Here is a 22192-nt window from a genome sequence, read left to right as displayed (position 1 = left end):
CAGGTTAGCTGGTCAGTTATCATTATCTAATATTGCAATATTACCTGAGAAGGAAAGAACAGGCAACTATTCAGGGATATGCTTCAGCCCATCCCTGGCTTCCAGGGATTTGTGGTACAGGAACATTTTAGGTCAGACATGCTGCATGCCTGTGTAGCTAAATATTGGGTTATTTTTCCCTACTGATTTGTCCATCTGTTCTTGATCTCACCCATTCTTTTGGAGTGTGCACATCCTGGGGCAAAGAATATTGTGTGTATTAGTACTATGTGTAGGGAGTTCCCCTTCCCTTTTTATTTTTAGCATCTACCGTCTTCTTTATTATTATTCATTTTGCTTTGAAAATCACTTAATTTAGAATTTCAGGACAGTTTGTCAATATTTAGGCTGAGGTAGAAGATTAACATGAGTGTGGAACATCACTGTGATTCTTTGATTATTTTCTTGCATTTACTTTTTAGCTGTACAACCCTACACCATTCTCAATACAAATTTTTGATGCAGTTATTGAGATATTCATGGTGTCTGATGCTTTTCAATAAGACCTGGCACCTGAGAAAGGGGATCTTTTATTACTTGTTCCTTTCATGTGTTCTCTCATGCCTTTTAACTCTTGAGGCTTGCTGCTGTCACTGTAAGGAGTTTAAAAATGCATCTTTAGGACACCCCGGGCTTTGGAGAACCCAGTTCATCAGCTTAAAACGCTGCATTAATTTTAACTAATAAAACAATAATTCGTCCCTTGGGTGGCATTCCTCCCTTCCACGTTAAGCGCATCGCTGCTACGAGGCATCTCGAGCACGGGGAAGGGGCGAGGGCCCGGCCGGGTGCAGGTGGGTGCCGCACGGAGGGACAGCGGCTTCCCGCGGCGGGGCGCGGCCGGGGGAGCGCGGCGCCGGCCCGGGCGGTGGCGGGCGGCGGGGCAGCGGTGCCGCGCGGCCGGGGGGCGCCGCCGGGGCGCTGCCGGCGGAAGGCGCAGGGTGCCAGGTCGGAGCGGGGCGCCGGTCCCGCCCCGGCGCTATCCGGCCGCCGGGGAAGCCCGGCCGGTGGCCGCAGCTCCGCGCCCCCCTCGGGCAGCAGCTCAGCGGCCCCCGCCCCGCCTCTGCCCGTGCCGGAGGGGAGGGGAGGGGGCGCAGGACCCGTGCCGTGTGTGCGCGGCCGCTCGCACCGCGCCCTGGCCGGGGCAGCGTGGGCAGCGCAAGCTTCCGTGGGGCAGGGCCGGCCGCGGCCGGCAGGTCAGGGAGGGCCGGAGCGGCCCCCCCGCCCCGCTCCGCCCGTGCGTGTGTTTGTGTGTGCGCGCTGATGACAGTAATTTTGAGGGTGATGTTGCAACGGGGCAGAGTGTGCGGGGCGGCCCGTGCTGAACTTTATAACGCTCCCGCATGTCAGCCGCCCTCGATAGTGCGTCCATAAAGGGGTCAGCGGGAGCGCCGGCCGGCCTCGCCGCCCTCGCCGCCTCCCTCCTGCCTGCGGGCCGCCCGGCCAGGAAGGGGAGTTATTCGGAATTGCAGCAGCGGCCGGGAGCGGCGGCCCAGGCACAGCCTCCGCGCCGCCGCGCCGCGCCCGGGGTCCCGGCAGGCAGCAAGATGAGGGGCAAAGAGGAGAAGTCGTCGCTGAAAGGTGAGTTCACCGCTCCGCCTTGCCAGGAGAACTGTTCTCCACGGGGAAAAGAACCCTCCCAGCAGCGGGGTCCCCGCGCAGCGATGCACTGGGGGATACAGGCGGGTGCGTGTGGGGGACAGCCGAGGCAGCGCTTGGCACGAACAGAGGCCAGGTGACTTGGCGAGACCAGCGGAGTTCTTGCAAAAAGACCGACGCAGAGCGGGGGCGAGGGCGCCGGTGTAGCCGGCTGGAGCGGAGGCGCTTGCGGGCGGCGTGGGGGGCCGCGGCTGAGCCGGGAGGACGACAGTGGGTGTCAGCCTCTGGCAAGCTGTGCAGAACTGCGGGTGGGTTCTGGCGGAGACTGCCCGGGGGCTGGGAGCTGCTTGCCTCTGTGCACAGCCGACAGGAAAGTGCCGGGGGCCATCGGCATGTGCCAGGGGGCAGAGGGCAGTGACTCTGGTAACCCTCCAAACTGAATCTCGAGTGTTAACAGCAGTACTCTGAAAACAGTACGAAGGGGCAGAGAAAACTGTCTACGTCTCTTTCAATCTATCAAGATGAGTTGAGGATAGTTTTAAATTCCAAATTTTGTTGTGGGGATTTTTTTTTTTTTTTTTTTTTTTTTTTTTTTTTTTTTTTTTTTTGGTTCTCCACTTACATCAATGAGAGTGGCAATTTCTGTGTGTAACAGAGTGTGGAAAGCCACAAGTGGGAGAACCTAGAGCCCCGCCAGCTGTAGTCTGCATTTCCTTGCTTCTCCCGTCGCCGCTTCCTTCCCTGGCGCCGTCTCCCTTCCACTTCCCCGAACCGGGACGGCGGGGCCGGGCAAGGGCCCCTTGCTCCGGGAAGGACACCGGAGGCTGGGAGCGGAGCCGGCAATCCTCCCTCTTTGCTTTTTCCCTATAACGCTTTTGCAGCGCCTTTGCAAGACCCGTGCCCATTTCGCAGGGGTCTCTCTCCCCGCCGGGTCATCCATCTTGCTGCTGAAGGTGAGCTGCTGCCTTTGACGGCGGTCGTGCTGCGGTGCTTGCCATCCCCCCGAGGCGGAGGGCGCAGGCAGCTGCCGAGGGATGCCTCCCAGCGGCCGGCAGTGGTTGTGGGGGGAGGCAGCAGCGGCGGCTGCAGAGAAAAAAAAAGTAAAGAGTAAAAAGACGGTCTCCGCGCCGGGGGAGGACGGGGGCAGGTTGCAGCTGGAGCCGCTGGCCGCAACCCAGCGCCCTTCGTTCAGACAGCGAGGCGAAACACGCGCATGAATAACACCCCGTCGGGTGGAAACTTCCAGCCGCCTGTGGGGCGCAGGAGCTCGGCAGCCCCCAGACGCGCCTGATCCGTGCCAGGGCTGCGGGCGGGGATGAGCCCCGGCGGAGGAGCCTGGCGGGAGGCCGTGGTACCGCTCGTCGCCCCTTCCCGCGTCCCCCGGGAGGAGGGTCGCGGCTGCATCCTTTCACCTTGGGTGGCATGCATGCACCAGCGCTCCCGGTGTGCCCCCAGGGAAGCGACTGAGCCATTAAATCCCGGGTACACGGTGTTCCCAACTGACCGTGTACAGTAAAAACAAAATCTGCAGAGAGGGGCTGTTTCTCTTTTTCTCCTCCCATCCCCCATTACTGCACTTGTCCAGCCCTTGGTCATCTCCCCAGCTTTTCTAGAAGCAGATTTCTGCGCTCTCCTCCAAGTTCAGGGAACGGATTATTTTTTCCCCGTTGTTTCCCTTTTTGGCATTAAAAAATATTTTTTTTTTCCTTTTCCTTTTAGTTATGTCCCAGCCAGGATAAGGGCAGTGCACAGAAGGGACATTTGTTTGTTTTATTGAAAACCGGGCAGGAAATTTTGTTCTTCTGAGTCACTGCGGCTCCTTCAGGGAAACGTCGCCGTCCCTTATCGCGGCTCAGCCGGTGCGGCGGGACCGAGAGCGGACGCAGGCTGCGGGGTGGTGGGGGGACACCTATACTTTCGAGAAGAGGTGGTCGTCCTAAAGACAGAACCAGATTTCAACTTTATATAACTGTGAAATAAGTAGGGCCGGATAAAAAAAAAGGAGGGGAGGGGGAGCGAGAGCGCACCGGGGTTACGGGAGTTTGCTGTCAAGCAGAAAAAAAAGGGATTTGATTCCTTTGCCTGTGGATGCTCGGCATCCTGGGGCAAGCTCCTGCGGGGGTGCTGCGTGGGGGCTCCCCTGAGGGTTGCGCCCAAGGTAGGGCGGTGGTAAAGGCAGCGACGATTTCCTTATCCTCCCACCCTCGACATCCCCCGAGGCGGCCACTGGCCGCCCCGCAAAGGACGTCGAGGGGGGCGCGATCGTCGCCGCCCCGCCCCGGTGCCGCCCATCACCGCCGCCACTTAAACGGCGTCGGGTGCTTCGCCGAGTCAGTGCGGTGCTGGGAGCTGGTGGTGCTCTGCTCTTGCTCTGGAGCCCCCTCTCGCTTAAAAATGACCGTGAAGGCAGCTGAGGCGTCTGGTCCTACCTTAACTTACTCGAAGATGAGGGGGATGGTGGCTATCCTCATCGGTGAGCAGCGTGGGGTCTTCTTCGAAGATGCTCAAGGGGCTGTGATTTTTCTGTCAGAGTGGCTTAACGATTTTGTTTCTCGTTTTACTTTTATAGCTTTCATGAAGCAGAGAAGAATGGGTCTAAACGATTTCATTCAGAAGATAGCCACCAACTCCTATGCATGCAAGCAGTAAGTATCAGAATTTTTGGGGGACTTTCAGTCACAAATATCACTAGATTTTGCGAGATCTAGTTTAAAAATGTTTGCTTACTGTAATTCCTGTGGCATTACTGTTACGGAAGACTCTATTTGTCTTGTTGAGGTGTTAGTCACTTTGCAACAATTTCCATGAGCTGGGTTTGGAACAAATAAATCGGAGATTTCTAGTGACCCATTCCTATTTTGTGTTGTACTTGGAGTGTATATAAATTTCTGTGTATGATGGAATTTACTGTCAATCGAAAAATTTACTCTTTAAATCGAATAGATTGTTTTCGGTTGGCTTCTGTAGTCGGCTCAAGCAGAACTGTTCCACGATACGTGCTTGCCCTCTGGTGGAAAGATGTGCCTGCGCTGTTCCTGGTAACCTAATCAAGTGTGCTCTTATCCTTGCAGCCCTGAAGTTCAGTCTATCTTGAAAATCTCTCAGCCTCAAGAGCCTGAACTTATGAATGCTAATCCTTCTCCTCCGGTAAGTAGATTTTACTCAGTGTGACGTTTTTAGAACATCAATTCAGTTTTTAGAACATCAATTCGGTCACTAGTAGAAGTGTAGCAAAATTAGCATAATGAGTATTGCATTAGTGCAATCTCATAGCACACCAATGTAAACAAAAAAGAATAATTGGGTTAGACTGAAACTTTCTGTTTCAAACATAAAGAAAAAAATGTTTAAAAAGTATTATGAGTTATTTCATTATGGAATGTGTCTTAAAACTTCAACAAGCACTTTTAATTATGCTATGGTTGTTAGACTTTTCTTAGGCAGTACCTGTTAGTTTAAGATATCTGTTAGACATCAAGTTTTAGTGGCAGTAAGAGTGTTAGTCTTTATTTTCAAGGTCACTTCATTTATATTTTTAAAAATTATAAATTTTTGGGACTCTCACTGCTGAACTGTTTTAATGAACGTGGTTTCTGTTTTTTAGCCCAGTCCTTCACAGCAGATCAATCTCGGCCCATCATCCAACCCACATGCCAAACCATCAGACTTCCATTTCTTAAAAGTGATTGGAAAAGGCAGTTTTGGGAAGGTAAGTGTAACTTTATTTTAATTTAAATTTATTTATTCTCGAGCTCTTCTATGGCCTACTGGAGAGTAGGGTTTGTACTGCCTTTGGTGAATGGTTGTCCCTTAAACCAAACCTGAGCGCATCCAGTGCAGGGAGAGGGAGCAGGAAGAGCAGGGACACTGCATTTGAATGAGTCATAGAAGAGCCAGGGAATTCAGTCCACTAGTGCTGTGAAGAATAGATGTACTTTGCTTTTGGAAGAGAAAGAAACTAGATGTAATATCTTTGGGCTAGATTATTCTGCCAGAATGGTAAGTGTCAGGCATTTCCAGCAAAGGGCTTGCACACTGAACCAGAGGGATGTGGCAGTGCTCAGCAGCTAACTTAAAAGCTTGTTGCTGGTTCTGTTTACAAGTTGTTCAGTATTGCTCAGTTCTGCAATTTTATGCACTTTCAGGTCCTTCTTGCACGGCATAAGGCAGAAGAGCAGTTCTATGCTGTTAAAGTCCTGCAGAAAAAAGCAATCCTGAAGAAGAAGGAGGTAAGCTGCCCTTCACAATGCCATTGCAATGTCCATCAAAAACATTTTTACTGCTACCACTATAAGCAGGTGTACTAAATATTAATGGATTTCTGATGTTTTCAGGAGAAGCACATTATGTCAGAGCGCAATGTCTTGCTGAAAAATGTGAAACACCCCTTCCTGGTCGGGCTTCACTTTTCCTTCCAAACTGCGGACAAATTGTATTTTGTCCTGGATTACATCAATGGTGGAGAGGTAAGCAGTAAGAAAATTATTAGTATTTCCTATCATGTGCGTGTTGGTAGGGTAGACATTTTCACCCTTCCTTTTAAATACAAAAAAAGTTGCAAGGGGAAAAGTCATGGGGGAGAAGTTACTAGATTCAATGTTTCTGCCTGCCAAGTTTTGAACTAGCAAAGGATCTTAGGCCATTTCCTGCTATTGTTCTCCCTTGCTATATATGTTGAGTCTAATTAAGTGCATTGTTAACAGGCTTTGGCGCCGTTTACACAACTTTGTTCTCTCTGTCTCCTGTAGTTGTTCTACCATCTCCAGAGGGAGCGTTGCTTCCTGGAGCCGAGAGCCCGATTTTATGCTGCTGAAATTGCCAGTGCACTGGGCTACCTGCACTCCCTGAACATCGTTTATCGGTGAGCAGCCCTGTTCATTTTGTTGTACAGAAAAAAACACGTGCTTTGTTAAATAGGCATTGAAAAGTTCATCTCAGTAGGAGCTTGGAGTTGCTTTTAATATTTTGTGGTGACTTAGATGTTGCTTTTTAGGGAAGTTTACTAAAATATTCTCACTGCACCTTCTCTAACTTTCATTATATCTTTCATCTCTTCCTTTAGAGACTTGAAGCCAGAGAACATCCTGCTTGATTCACAGGGGCACATTGTCTTGACTGACTTTGGACTCTGCAAAGAAAACATAGAGCACAATGGCACGACCTCCACCTTCTGCGGCACACCAGAGGTACGGCCAGCCCATAACTCTCAGAGCGACAGCAAGAGCTGTTCTTATCAGAGAAAACTGACTTCTCCCATGTGTATGTAAGGCTCGTTACATGAGCAGGGGGCATTATGGGCCTTCTAATAATAGGGCTGCCAGTGAGGACGTGTAGGACACATGGAGCTTGCTGAGTAGGAGAGAGCAGCTCTCAAGCCATCTGCCTGTTTGTAAAAATATTATAGCTTACCTTCAGCTTAGATATTGCTGGGATTCAGTAAGCTGCTTTCATTCATGAATGGAGAGGCTTTCTTGATTGTAAAGATCCCTATGGCTCACGTGGCTCTTTCCCTTCCCTTACACAGTATCTTGCTCCTGAAGTTCTGCATAAGCAGCCCTATGACCGGACTGTGGACTGGTGGTGCCTTGGAGCAGTCCTGTACGAGATGCTTTATGGCTTGGTAAGCAACAAATCCATGACAGATCAAACTAGCTTACTCGACATTTTCCATAAGACACTCCATGCCTACTGTCAGCCTCATTAACTCCTCCTTTTCTGCTTCGCACAGCCACCCTTCTACAGCAGGAACACCGCAGAAATGTACGACAATATCTTGAACAAACCTTTGCAGCTGAAGCCAAATATTACCAACTCAGCTAGACATCTTCTGGAAGGTCTCTTGCAGAAGGACAGGACAAAGAGACTTGGTGCCAAGGAGGACTTTGTAAGTGCAAGCTGGCCAGTGCCCACATGCAGTGTGGGAGGATGACTGGGCCATACTGTTTACATTAGCTTGGGTCTGAATTAATCTATTTTTTTCTCTCTTAACAGATGGAGATTAAGAATCACATCTTCTTCTCCCCAATTAACTGGGATGATCTCATTAATAAGAAGATTACACCCCCTTTTAACCCAAATGTGGTACGTATCACATCTAATTAGAGAGTGCATGGAGAGTGTCTTTTTACTACTTGTCTTTGTGGGGTGCCCAGAGGCAAGTGGCCGGATGGCTGTGTTTAGGGAATGCAACTTTCCTTCCCCTGTGTCCAAACAAAGTTAAAAATAGGTTGTAATTGACTCTTTTGCTGATGGTCCATCTGAATTTGGTTGTTTTTTTTGTTTTCTCACCTGCTTCATTTGCATGGCAATTTTGAAATGATGCCCAGCCTCCCCATTTTACCAAAGGGGAAGTTGAGGTATAAGGAGCAAGTAGCTTCCCTGTGGCAGAGTTACAATTGGCTTGTCAGATACTAACATGTAAAGTGAGGGATCAGGTTGTGGAGGTTGTTCTCCATCCTTTCCCAAGCATTTTATAAACTTTATTTAATAGCTAGAAGATCAAAGTCCTGCACTGCAAACTGCTGTGTGGCAGAGTAGCATGTTTGCATTTAGCTTCTGTTGCATGAGCTTAGTGGGAGTGTAGCCATACTAAATTGAATAATCTTGTTTTTAGTGAGACAATGTGCAAAAAACTAAAGGTTAAACTAAAACTGTCAAAGGCTGCTAAACAGTGGGCCTGAGGTGATAACACTGAGTCTCTGTACAAGGGTGCTTGTCTCCATATTGAATTGAATTGCACACTCACAAAATCTTTGGGTCTAAATTCCTTTTCTGCCCTTTCCACAGAGCGGCCCCAGTGACCTTCGACACTTTGATCCAGAGTTTACAGATGAGCCAGTCCCTAACTCCATTGGCCAATCCCCAGACAGCATCCTCATCACTGCCAGCGTCAAAGAAGCTGCTGAGGCTTTTTTGGGCTTCTCGTATGCCCCACCCGTGGACTCTTTCTTGTGAACATTTTTGTTTTATTCTTTTTTTAATAATAATAACAACTATTATTTTTATTTTTTGTTTGGCCTTCTGGTGGAACTGCCAGTTGACCAGTCACCTTGAAAGAGAATTTGCACATTTCCACCATGGCAGCTTTGCAGCCTTAATTTCAACTACACTGTTTGCTGGAAGCTTTTTTGAAGAGCACATCACTCTCTAAATGAGCTTTACAGGCTTTTCATTTCCATTTGTTCTTCCCCCAAAGTGGTGCTGTCTCCTTGGGAAAGAAAAAATAAAATGACTGCTGTCATAGACTGCTACGGCAGATCGTAGGAGTAAGAACAAGCTGTTTTGTAACTGTGCTTGAAAAGCCTTGCCTGAAGATCTATCTGAACGTGATAAGGATTTTATGAAATGTGCCTTTTTTCTGACGAGATCTTGTGAGCTCCAAAGCTTTCCCTGTTGCAGAGTGTGTTTCTCAGTTAATTTATGTGGGTTTACTATGTGAACAAATGGTATGTGTGTGGTCTGCGTACTACAGATGGACTTAGTTTAAAGCATCAGTGTGACACTTGCAGGATACCACAATGTGGGGCATTGTTTGTTTCTTCCATATTTGGAAGATAAATTAAGTGTAATTTTGAAATTTCTTTTGTAAATCTATACTGTCAACTAAAATTATTGAAATGGGCTCACAATTACTTGTATCCAAATGCTTGAAGAAAGCATTGCTGCTATGAAAAAAGATTTCTATTTTTAGAAAGGGTTTTTATGGACCAAAATGCCCCAGCTGCAGTCGGTCAAAGCTGTTGGTTTCTTTTTTTTTTTTCCTCTCTTTTTAGTTTAAACTATATCATCTGTAAAATGGGCATTATTTATGGTCTTGGGGTTTGAGGGATTTTCATTCCTGATTGTATGTATTGTAAAAAAGATCTGTACATTCAGTTGTAACTCTAGATGTATATTTAAACTTACAGACTTACTTGTAATGTATACCATCATTGTAATGTAATATAATTAACATGGTTATATGTATCATATTTTTTTGTGACCAGACCCATAGGTTTGCAGTAAAATCCTGAAAAATACTTCCATGAACTCTGTCTTATTTTAATTTAACCTTAGTTAAAGGTTTTAGCAAGATTTTAAAAAATTAAAAATGAGTCCAAGTTGCCAATCAGCTAAGATAATTTGGCTTAGGTGTGTGATGCTTATTCCATCAAACTGCACCCATAGAAGTCTTACCATGGATACGGCTTGGCAAAGGACATGGATATATGACTTGGTCTTCCAACTGTGGGTGTTAAGAGTGGTTGTGTATCAGTGTGGGTGTTCTTTCGTGGTACAAGTGCTCCCATTTCCCCAGAATTAGTTTCTCTGCCTCAAGCAAAGTGAAGGTACTGCTCTCTGGTGTGGACAAGGCACAGCTACACTTTAATGATGTCGTTAGGTGACAAAGACAGGAGATGTTTTAGCACAGCATTGCAGACATACACTAGAAACAGACTTATCATGGGATGATGGAAACAGCTCCTGTTGGGAGTCCAGCCTGGAGCATCTGACCTTGCTGCTGTGATGTGGGGCAGTGCACTGTACCCCCAGTTTACCAGTGTTCCAGAATCTATTCAGGAGTTGTTTACCTAAAACTGTTAAATAGTTTATTACTGAGTACTACTACCAGACGGCCTGCAAGAGGGACTTCTGGCCAAGAAGCAAGATAACCACTTCTGGGGTGATCCTATTCAGTTTCTTTTGTGTGGTGATAGATGGCTTTTTCTCTGAGGAACTGAGCATCTGCACCTTCTTTGCAGCTCCCATTATCCATTGGGTACTTCAACTGTTGGTTTTAGCAATTCTGAGAATCCAGAGGAGCGGTTCCTGTGAAAAGTTGGACAGTCAAATGTTGCTCAGGCTGCTGCGATAACAGCAGTGTAAGCAATTTGCTAATAGGGGTGGTATTTCTATTCATTACATTTCTGAGATAAAAGCCTGCAGTAATTTTCCAGCTTTTATTGTTGTTCAATGTAGGAACAGAAAAATGTGTATGGCTTTAGCTATAAACTGTTTCTGGGAGACCACACTCAGAGCTGAAAATGCTAATTTATAGCAGTCAAGAAACCTTTCAGATCCCGTTATTATCTGAAAGAGATGCAGTCACCTCCCCCTTAAACTCCCAACAAACTCTCAAATTCATGCATTCAAAAACTCTTTGAATAGTGCACTGACAGGCTCTGCAAAGTCTTCCACTGCTATAACGTTCCTGAAACATCTTTTATGCCGATGTCTTTGTAGGCTAGAGATGTTAAAATATATAGTGCTAATTTGTTTCTATAGAAAATGAAACTGTACTTGCCAAGCAACGAAGCTGTGCATAAACATTATCTTTGCCTCACATTTCCCAGTCATGAGCAAGGTGCTGCGTGCAGATACGTGAGCAGAGAGCTGCAGCTCCAGGGTAACAGAACACTAAATACTGCCTATCATTTTCAAGGAAAAAACCCACTGGAGCAATTAATAACAAAGAAGTATAAAACTTCAGTGACTCAAAGGTGTACATCATGTGCTTTTCATCTCTGCCAAGATGTAGGGTATTATTTTAATGGGTTCCTTTTAAAAAACAATGTCTGATTGTAATTCTAAATGTGCTACCATGCGTAGGCTTATTATGCTGCTGCTGCTTTCTGCAAAAGTCTGCAACTGCTAGCAATGAATATTCAACACATGCCGTCTCAATTGTTTGTTGTAGAAAAAGGGAAAAAGTTGTCCATGATTTTAATCTTGCTGATTTTGATGTATCACAGTCATGCCTGCAGGAACAATCTGTGGAAGTCACCTGGGTTTGTTGTTGTGTTTGTTTTATGGAATTCTGTGTCTATAAGGTCTGCATTTCCTTTAGAGAAAGGTCTCTGCACTGAGAAGCAAAGGGCTAGGATTCCTCAAATCACAGGTGACATAGGTGTTATAAGCTATTTTGACTAAGACCTGAATCTGTAGTTTAATTTCACTCATTTGTGAAATGTAAAACGGAAGTAGTCATCCACACTTTCTGCTGGTGGCAGTGCGGTAACCACCACCCGCTTGCATAGTTTTATTTAGCAGACTGGTCAATGCAACTAAACTTGGAACACCGACTATATTGTACTCTGCATAGCAAGCATAGCACGCTTGGGCTTTCATATGCTCTTTGGGTGGAGTGTACTGATAATGCATGCAAAGAAATTTAAATACGTAAATGCAGACATCTCACGTGGTTTAGTATGTGCTACTTATCTCCGTGTACCAAAAGCCATGAACCGTTTTATGAGCCTTAGGAAGATAAGCGAGACCTCTTAGTGACTGTTTTCCTTGTGCTCCTTATACTCAGAAGACTGGAGGACAGACTGGATCATAAGCAAATTAAGCAGGAGGTTCCTGTCTCTCCCTCAAAAAAGTCTTAAAAAGTAGTTTATGCCCACCCTCTGTAGACTTATAATGAGCCTGGAGAAATTAATGAAAAAAACTCTAGAAATGAAAAAGACTCTAGTACAGCCTTGCATCTCTAGTGAAATATTTCTACAGATAGATGTTAGAAAGGAGGGATGCTGCTCAGAAAAGAGCTTTGGCTGGTGGCCCTTATTCAGCATCTTACCTAGGGTACCTAAAGGTAGGTGAGATGAATCCGGGCCCATCTGGGCACTTCTAAGAAGAGAAATGAAATATTGCACAACATTATGCTCCTATTTAACTGCAGTCCAGATGTACAGATGTTTATGTGATACCATGTGGCTGTAGTTACCCTGGTAGGGCTGGTAAAACAGCTTACATTAAAAATGCTTTCTGATGCTCCCCACAGTTGCATTTTCTGCTTATGAAGGCCTACATTTCAATAATGGGATAAAATTTTCCATGCTGGCTAGGTCTGCTTATGGAAAATTTCTGCAAAAATGCTTCTAAAACATTGCAATAATGAGGGGGGAAAAAATTCCTATCTGAAATAGAACGCTTCAAACAATTAATACAGATATGTACAGAGACAATTTGTCCAGCAATTGCTTGGGAGTCAGGTCGGGCTCTGAAAGGTCGGGCTCTGAAAGGTCGGGCTCTTCTCTGAGAGACTGAGATGCGGTAGCTCCTGGCTTTCCGGCACAGGTGCGGGGCCACTGCAGTGGCAGGGTTACGGTCCCCAGGCGCGTCCGTGCGGCCACCCGCGGCTGTGCGGAGCCGGCCCCGCGCCCTCCGTGCCCGCAGCCGCGGGGCCGCGCTGCGCGGGCCGAGGGTGACACCCCGCGGAGCCGCCGGGCACAGCGGGGCTGGCAGCCCGCCGGAGCCCGGCAGCAGCTGGGGGCGAGACGGCGCCGCTGGGAAATGGTGCCCTCCTCCTGCCCTGCATCAGCTCAAGCTGGTGCTGAGAGAGGGTCAGGAGCCGTGCCACAGCTCCCGTTCCTCTTGCAGACGGGCATCAGCCCGTGATGATAGAGGGGTTGAGTTCCTGGAGCTGTGCGGGCCTTTATAAGCCCGGGTTTCCTTGTCAGATTAAGCCTTCACTGTAACATCCCCATCTGGACTCATCTGCATCAGAGAAGCACCAGGTGAACACAAGAGTTCCCTCCTGAGTAATTTTTGGTACCCACATTGCCAGCTGCTACAATGGGTGCTGCCTCTCTCCTCCTCTGGCAGGAGGGATAAGCAGCACCAGGCAAGAACAGCAGGGCAGTGTGTCCATGGCTCCTTCAACAGTTCCTTATTTGGAAAGGTTGGGCTATTTAGGAAGTGATCCACAGCCTTGGCCTGTTTATTTGGTAGGGATCTGTTCAATGAATTATCTCTCCCCATGAGTGAGGATGTGAAGAACTCAATACTCTATGGAATGCCTCTCGCGTGTTGATGAGGAAGAGATATCCCACAGTTCAGGCCATCTTTTATGAATGTAGTATATGAAGCAGACAAATAAGTGGTTTATAGGATAAGGCCTAAGCCTTCTTAGACTTTATCCTGCTTTCTCAGTTCTTGTAAACATCCTTCCCTCTGCACTATTTAGTTATGATTGGTCTCTAGTGGTTTGGTTTGAGATTTTCTACGCTGATATAGAAAATCCATATACTTACTTTTCAAATCTATAGAAATAAATAGTTTTGTAAAGAAGTAATATTCTTTATAGTCTACCAGAGAGTAGAACTCTAGCACACAGCCCTATCTTCAAAAATATATTGTAAGTCAGTCAGTTACCATTTTTGCTTTTCTTAGGGAAATAAATTTATTAGTTCAGGTAAATGTAGTACTGGTCCGAAGACAGCTGTACAGCTAATGTCTCCCCAGGTACAAAGTATATGCCATACAGAGTAGCTTCCTCCTGAGAACTGCTCTGTATCAATTATAGATGAAAAAAAAATAGCCTTTGTATGGATTTGAACAGATGTAATATATACCATACAACTGCAGTTAATGACTAATTGTGCTGAAGTGAACACTGAAGTAAAAAATAAGAATGATGTGTGGATATACAGGGACCTAGCTTTTCTGAAGGGACAAAATAATCCATATACTTCTTTTAAGCAATGAGCATGAGACTATGGGACATGCTTTATTGGCTAATGCAAAAGAGGGTCTCAAATGTGAATCATGTTTCCAGATTTGAGTCCAAAGTTTCTGTGTATTCCAGGATCATTTTGGCTTCCAGACATCAGGCTGCTACTAAGGTTATATTTTACTGATGTGCTGTGAATGATAAATTTGCAGACTTGTAAGAACCATTCCTGCTTAATAAGAGATTATCCAGTTATTAATTTTTCAATTCTGAGTATGGAATATAATCTCACTGAGATACACTGGGCCACATGTCAGTTAAAAATCTATGGCTAAATTAATGAAATCATACCTCTTGATCAGTATGGGTCAGACCTGAGCATGCAACATAGTCTCTCTTTACAGTGACTTTCCAGGCACCAGAGAGAGAAAGTGATCTCATTTACCTTAAACAGACGTTGCGTGCTCTGGAGGAGATGGTTTATTTCCATTGCCTATAGATGGATTTTTCACTGACTTGCAAATGCACTTGCTTAAAACAGATTCCTCCTCCCTCTCAGATGATCATTCAGCATGTGCATATTTTGTTTACCATCTATGTGTGTTTAGCAGATCACATTCTAGGCACATGGGATTGATATCAAAAGACATGGAACTAACTGGAAATGATGCAGCTCACTAGGGAGTTGAAGTATTTTATCTCTGCAGATGCTGATAAGCCTGCAAGCAATTAAAAACACTTAGCAGAGAAAAACTGTATTTGTTTAAAACATGACTGCAAGCCAGAAGAAGGCTTAACAGATTTGACAACCAGCTTCCAAAGCATGGATTTTTAAATTAAGGTTTACAGATGACTAGCGATATACTGCTCGTTATTTTGTAGCTACTACAAAGAAGTATTTCAGCAACTGACAACAAGGACATGAGAAGTAGAACAAGCAGCCTATAAAATGGAAAGTGCTGGAAACAAATATGAAAAGGAAAGAAAGTTTTATTATTTCTAAAATACTTATCAGTTTAGATATCTGCCCTCTTATATATTAACAATTATTAATGTGACATTGCATCCCTTGGCATGTTCCCATCATGCACAGTATTATGACAGGTAATGGTGAAGAGCTGAAAATAGGTAAGACACTGAGATACTCCATTAAAAAATCAGGAGAATAGTTCTTGTGTGAAACGCTGCCAAAATCTACAGGGAGTTATACTAAATCATGTAAACCTGTAAACTATTTTTTCATGTAACATGAGAGCATCATTAGCAGAGCCATTCAGCTGGCATGAGTCAAACAAAACGTTTGATGGTGGCCTGTTACCATCTGGGTCAAAAATAATTCACCAACTGTTCATGCTAAAATACTGTGGTTAGTCATTCTGAGCCAGATTTTAGAGCCTTACAACAAGCAAAGCCCACAGCATATTCACTCCACTGGAACTATTTACATAAATAAAAGTTAATGCTGGTAACTACCTACTCTACTGCTGTATATACTACAGCTCTTGCTGATACATTCTGATATGTATTTTTCATATAATTATATAATCACACAATGCTTTGGGTTGGAAGGGAACTTAAGGATCATCTAGTTCCAATCCTCCTGCCATGGGCAGGGGCACCTTCCACTGGACCAAGTTACTCGGGACCCTATCCAACATGGCTGTGAACAGTTTCAGGGATGGGGCATCCACAGTTTCTCTGGGCAACTCCCATGAGAGTTTCCTCCAGTGTCTTCCCACCCTTGTAGTAAAGAGTTATGTATTTACTTTTTTCCCTTCACTCTAACTGTGCAGCTTCTGTTGCAGCGGATAGGTCAGATGTACAATGTTTATTGGTTTCCATATTGGAAACAGCCTGGAACAGCCTGGTACGAAAAACTGCTAACAGTGCTCCTGAATTCCTTCCCTTGCTTTATGGAGCCATTGCTGAGGTGGCTCTTGTCCCTGCTGGAGGCTATAAAGTAAAACAGGGTCAAGCTACTTAGGTGCTGTTTTACTTCACGGCTGGCTCAGACCAGCAGCGCTGATGTGTTTCCACAGACCACTGGGCCAAAATAGCAGTTCATTTAAACAAAAGAGAAGGGTCCCATAACACCCCTCCTTTTCCTCATTATGGCACAGAATAATGGTCCAGCACAGGGGTGGAGTTGTAAAGGGGAGCAGAACAGCTGTATTTTGGTAAAAGTGAGACACTGTCTCAGCACTCTGAGTTAAAGCCACTGATGGTCACCCAGCTGGGTATGGCAAATCAATCCCTTTGAGTCATATGATTGCAACTGGAGGTTAGAGATGCTGACCTGAGGCTGCAGGCTTTTGGCTGTTGGCAGCAGGAGCTTTGCTGTTGTTTTTTCTGTTTACAGCCCTATGTGTCAGGGCCCAAGGCTATGGTCCACAACAGCCATGTTCCAGCCTGCACTGGGAATGTTCATGGATTGTGCAACCTTTTGAAAAAGTTCCTGTTTCAATCATAGTGTGCACATGAAGGCTCTGAGAGAAACAGTGTCATCTTCCACATAAGCGTAGATAGAAGATAATCTTCTCCTAAAGATGTTCATGCATCCAAGCTTTTCTTCTTCCCATTATGTAGTCATGTTTCCAGTCATTTCAGAAATCCAAGAATGCTCATCTTGACTGTCTGAATGCCCCTCACATCTTTTTACTTGATAAGTTTGATAAATATAAATTGCTAAAATTATTTTGGGAACATCACTGATTGTGAAGTAAGAAAAAACAGGGCAAGCTTGATTTTTCACCTCTCTTTTTGTCAGTTTGGTTCTGGCACTAGATTGACTTTATGGAAATTAGTCTGAGCTTCCTGTGCAATTAAAAAAATTTGGTCCCACAACCACTTGAAAATTACAAGCGGGTTTTTATAATGAAAATATTTTTTGATGATATATACTTTCCATTTTCTGTTAGGGACAGCTTTACAAGACAGTTCTAAATTAGACAAACCACAAATATCTACCAAGTGTGAGAAATTACAAACAGATTACTTGTATCTATCTTCTAGCATTTTATGGATGCACGTGAACCAAGCAGTGGTTATTTTTCCCACGTGTAGCCAAGTATTTGGTCTCTATTCAGTGTTTTCATTTCAGCTAAGCTCTTTCATCTGTTTGCAGCAAATATACCTTAATGTTATCATATCATCCTGAGAGTCCTCTTCAAGTAAAGAAAAAAAAAAAAAGTGCAGCATCAGTTCCAGAATTGATTTTGAATAGGCTATTTAAAAAAATATATTGATATATTTCCTTGGATGAGAATTCAAGAACTCAGTTTTCTCTTGTTCTCCTGGAACAGTGTTCACTGCTGATGGATGACACTTGGGTATACTGTATTAGTCATACAGGCACATGCAGTACCCAAATCCATGACACGTGGAGATAAGATACACATTGCTTACAGTTTAGAATCCAACAGCTACTTGTGTAACCTCATATTAAAAGTAGGATCTATTGTACCTCTCTATTTATCCAACTCTGAGTAGCAAATTGTAATTAGAATTTGGTTTCACAAAGATGACACCTGAAAACCTGTCACCCCAGTTGCCTGTGATCCCCTCTATTTGTCTGCCCTTTGTCGCACCCTCATCTCTGAGTCCTTGTCAGATTCAGACACATTTTCTCTGCAACAAAGAAATCTCATACCTTCTCTATTCCATCTAGAGATTGTAGCTTAATGTTCTGTAGTGCATATTTTACAGCTTTTTTCTGATTCTTTTGATTCAGGCTCTGTCCTGATCATGGCATAGCAAGCCTCTGCAATTTGACCAAAATTTTTTAAATTATAAACATCTCTAACAATATCTTGTCAGATCTAAAAAGTAAGGCCTTGCACATCTCAGCTTTTCCTGACTTTATTGCCCACTTTTTATTACCAGGAAAACTTTCGTTCTAACTGAGATTTTTAATTCATAGACTCACAAACAACTCGTTGCAGAATAATTAGGTTCCAAATTAGTCCCAGAGGCTCTAAATCCAAAGAGAAATTTATTATAATCTGAAAGACTGAAAATGTGGTTTAAATCTTTTTTGAAAATGTCAGTTTTCAAAGAAGGTATTATTTTAAATAATGAAAAAGTAAAAAGGAGAAAAATCTGCTGTTATTTATGTCAACATAAGTTATAGTAAGGCTGAAGTGTCCTATGGGTTTTCACAGTTAGAACTGAAAGCAAAATTTGGCCATCGTGGTTGTTATCATGACAACCTGAGTTGTCATGATAAAGCTAGTCAAAGCATGAGTCCTGCTTTAAGAACTGATATGCCTGGCAATTCCCACAATGCTATTAGCTCTGAGTACAATGCTTTCTGTTACCTTTCCTAAATTTAGGCTGTCGGTCTTTACAATTTTAGATTCTCCCCTTATGTTCACCATAAATCAGGAGTCTTTTTCAACCGACCTAAATAAGGTGAAGCACTAATGCCAAATTACTTGCTGGCTAAAGACAAAAATACACTGATTAAATCTTCAGGATATAAAAAGGATGTTAAGAAGCTTGTGAATTCAATTGTGGCATTTCCAGGAAGCTTAGTGCTCTATAAATGTTGCTTTTTTTATTTTAGTATTGAAAGCTGCACTTTGAAAAGGCAGCAGGAAAAGCACCGTTACTAAAATGAAGAATCAATTCAGAACCTAGCTGATCACATCAAGTGCAAAATCTAATCCCCTTCCCTCCTTTGAATATAATGTCAGTTTGCCAATATCTTTCAGAGCTAGGATTATAGAACTTTTCTAAACTTTTCATCAAAGAGCATTTTAATTGCATTTATTTTAAATATTCTGTACTGATTTTCCACAAATAAACTTATCAATGACATATCCTTAATGATTTGTATGATAAGTTAATTTACACTCCAAATATAATAAAAGAGAATGTACAGAAGCACAAACACAAACACGGATAGCAGCTGCATCTTGAAATCAGCATAGGTATACCCTGATATTTTCTCACTCTGTGGATACTACTTCTGTCTTAATCCTTTTTACCTCAGTAGCATGAAGAGCACAATAGGTCAGGTTTTATACCCTCTGTGTAAGTGATATAAGAAGCTTTTCCAATTTGGGTTAATCGAAAACCACATGACAAAAGCACCATTTTGCTGTGCTTAGGAGCAGGCATGGTATTGCATGTCAGCAGTAGGAAATCCTCTTTCCCAAAGTGTAGGTTGAACCGGCCCCTGGGAGGGTGTACACCTTGTAACCAGAGCTTGCCTGCATGAATGTACAGGCAGCCTTGAACTAAATTTAAGGTACCTATAAGCTGCTCTGCCAAAGGAGATGATGTGAACATCCCCAACCCTAGGCAGGGAGCTGCTAGCAGGGAGCTTGACAGGTCAAGTACTTACTGTGCTTCTTTGCTGGTTTTGACAGCCTGCACTCAATTCTGCTGCAGGGACATCATTAGCTTGATGGATGTTTACCCTGGTCAGCTCTGACAGCAACAGTGAGTAAGGTGAGACAGCCAGGCTTTCCGTCTCAGCTCTGCAGGACCACAGGGGACATACGGCGCTCACTTCAGCAGTGAGCTTGTGCAGAAACCACAGAAAATGTTCTTCACTACCTCTTGTATTCTGGCTCACCAGATTAAATGTCAACAAAGTGCATTTCCCTGTCCTGTCATCACACCTTCTTACGGCAAGAGATTTCTCACATTTCCTGATGTGGGAGAAAAGTGTCCAGTCGAACACCACAGGTCATGTCTTGTCTGTCAGTTTCTACTGTGGGAGGACAGCCGTGGTGCTTGACTGTGTCTGTGAACTAGCTCTTCTTCCAGATCTCTCTTCTACCTCTCTTTTCCTTGATGAACTAGAATTACTGTGTTAAGACAACAGTGAATGATCAATCTGTGTTCGCCCTGTCCGTGCCACTTGTGATTTATAAATGAACTCAAGGAGAGTAAAAGTAAGGGAGCTGAACATCCATGAAAGGCTAACTTTATTCCATCCAGGAGCCTTACTTAAGCTGTGAACATTGGTTCTTTGACCCTGAACAAGAAAGGGCAAAGTTGATGTTAGCAATGACCAAGAGGAGAGCTAGGGAAGCACCGTGCACTTCCCAAACCACACAGACTTCATTGCAGTGACAATGCTACTGAGAGGCACTAGCTGCCATGAAATAAAGACAACCAATGTTTGTGTAAGTGCGGAATAAAATTGGAATCACATATACAGTGGCCTAGATGTTCCTTCCAAAATCATAGTTCACAGTGGAGCACTGGAAAGGATCTGTTTCAGTTCTTGCTCCAGCCATCCCAAACATGAATGGCCAAGCTAAGCAGGTGAGGATATTGCTGTCTCTAATATCTCTACACCACACCTTGCTGCCAGAAACACTAGGAGGTTGCAGCTACCTTCTCTATCTCTCTGCCATGATCCTCTCACAACTGGGTGTTGCAAGGAGTAGCATTTTGGTAAGCACTCAAAAAGCCCAGAAACAATACAGCCAACACATTTAATGCTCTGTCATGAATTGTGCCCTGCCTGACACCTACTGCTCTTTCACAAGCAGAAGTTGTACTGCTCCGTTGCTAGTGGGGATTGTGGGGCCTCTGAGTTTCATGCAGGAGGATGGTCCCTTGTCTCCTGACCTCCTTCGGTGGAGTGCAGACAATGTGATTTCCATGGAGGGGTGAGGTTACAAATGTGGGTAGATCCAAAAGTGGACAAGAAAACAAGGAGATAGCTGGGGTAAGGCTTTGAAAATTGTTGGGGCCAGAACAGAGAAGGGGAGAGTTTCTGCAAAGGCACATATGAACTCATGAAATGGTTTATATGTTTATATGCTCCATTGCTCATGGAGCTGCACAATGTTTGGCAGCAGTATTTGCCATTGATATCTGGCGATTCATGAACAAGGCATGATTTTCTGGGAAGAGATGCTTAGTTTCCTGTTGCCTGGCCCCTGACCTGGTCTGTCAGCAAAGGTGAAGTTTCTTTTGGTATGCTATGGGCTCTGCACCATGAACTGGGCTATTGTGCACCCTTATCTCCTGGACCAGCAGGATGTGTGATGGCCCTGCTCCCCTCTGGAAAAGCATGCTGAGGCCTGTGGTTGCATTATCAGTGGAAAAATACAACCTGGACCAACACAGAGAGGCTGTGGCTCTGCTGCATAGGACCTGACCTGATCCTTTCTAAAGGATGAGGTGTCTAGGCAAGGCCATGCTAAGGCCTTATGGTAACAGGTTAAGAAGGGCTTCAACTGCTGCAATGACATAGAGAGAGAAAACTGCACAGAGCAGCTTAAGGGGAAGAAAAGTGGATGCAACATTGTTGCAGGGAAGCAAGAGGGGAGCTGTGAGAAGCCTCAGATTGCTGCAGTTGAAGGCCAGTTTTGGTGCACCCTTTGGAATACTCCTGTCTCCAGATATGTAAGGGACAGAGAACCAATTTAGTAACTGTTGCTGCCACCCTTGGCTCTGATGAGGGTGTTGTATAACTTATCACATCGTGATTCCACTCACGATGGAGATGAGACAACCACTTGCTGAGCTCAGCTCCAAGGCCCCAGGAAGAGGCAAGGTAGCTGAGAGCACAGCACTGCAGCAAAAGCAGTACCTGACCTGAATGTGTTTCACCTGAGTTAAATTGTTGCTGTGACCCCAGACTAGGTCCACATATGGCTGCAATGAGGAGGCAGCAGATGTGCCACAGGTAGGGCTATCAGCCAGCCTACTGCAAAGTGTTACAGACTCTGGAGTAACCAAAGCGCTAGACTCAAATCTGGATTAATATATCTTGACATAAAATATCCTCTCTGGTCCTCATTTACTGAGCTGGCCAAGGAGGAGCACAGAATCTAATTTTAAATCCTTATTTTAATTTACACTGAAGTTAGTGAGTATTCCCCTCTATAGTTGTGGCCTCAGCACTTTGAAATAACTGCTCAGTGCACTTATTTTGGTATGATCTAACTTTTCTAAACCATCCTTCATGGTGTGAACAAGCTAAAAAATTAAAGTGCTGGAGTTTTGTTGGTTGGTTGGTTGTTCTTTTTTTTTTTTTTTTTTTTTTTTGTGTGGTTTGATTTAATTTGGTTTGGTTTGTTCCCCAGAAAAATTATCAGCTACCAAAGCAGAAAACTGTGTGAGATAGTTCTCAAAAGTAGTTTCCTACAGCTA

The 22192-nt window shown here is 44.6% G+C and overlaps 1 protein-coding gene and 1 long non-coding RNA gene across 4 annotated transcripts in view; one reads left to right on the top strand and one right to left on the bottom strand.

The window, feature by feature from the left end:
• Window positions 1–9656, top strand: part of SGK1 (serum/glucocorticoid regulated kinase 1) — a 69950-nt gene extending 60294 nt beyond the window's left edge. The window contains exons 1-12 of one of the 3 annotated variants that reach the window (XM_012572633.5): window positions 1319–1620; window positions 4208–4283; window positions 4710–4785; window positions 5243–5347; window positions 5784–5867; window positions 5973–6104; window positions 6387–6499; window positions 6701–6824; window positions 7163–7258; window positions 7367–7522; window positions 7630–7719; window positions 8425–9656. In XM_012572633.5, the coding sequence (XP_012428087.2) occupies window positions 1383–1620; window positions 4208–4283; window positions 4710–4785; window positions 5243–5347; window positions 5784–5867; window positions 5973–6104; window positions 6387–6499; window positions 6701–6824; window positions 7163–7258; window positions 7367–7522; window positions 7630–7719; window positions 8425–8592 (1458 nt within the window). In that variant the 5' untranslated portion in view covers window positions 1319–1382 and the 3' untranslated portion in view covers window positions 8593–9656. Of the gene's footprint in view, window positions 1–1318; window positions 1621–3671; window positions 4112–4207; window positions 4284–4709; window positions 4786–5242; window positions 5348–5783; window positions 5868–5972; window positions 6105–6386; window positions 6500–6700; window positions 6825–7162; window positions 7259–7366; window positions 7523–7629; window positions 7720–8424 lie in introns of those variants that run through there. The other 2 variants (XM_002191033.7, XM_030267969.4) reach the window with 2 other exon arrangements.
• LOC140683709 (uncharacterized) lies at window positions 3399–3805 on the bottom strand. Its single transcript, XR_012055057.1, has 2 exons — window positions 3666–3805; window positions 3399–3574 (listed from the first exon to the last, which is right to left on the bottom strand). It is a non-coding gene; the product is annotated as an uncharacterized lncRNA (long non-coding RNA).
• Window positions 9657–22192: the final 12536 nt, after the last annotated feature.

Source organism: Taeniopygia guttata, chromosome 3, assembly GCF_048771995.1.
Source record: "Taeniopygia guttata chromosome 3, bTaeGut7.mat, whole genome shotgun sequence".
Lineage (NCBI taxonomy): Eukaryota > Metazoa > Chordata > Aves > Passeriformes > Estrildidae > Taeniopygia > Taeniopygia guttata.
The sequence above is the reverse complement of the archived record's forward strand: the minus strand, read 5'-3'. Positions and strand labels throughout refer to the sequence as shown.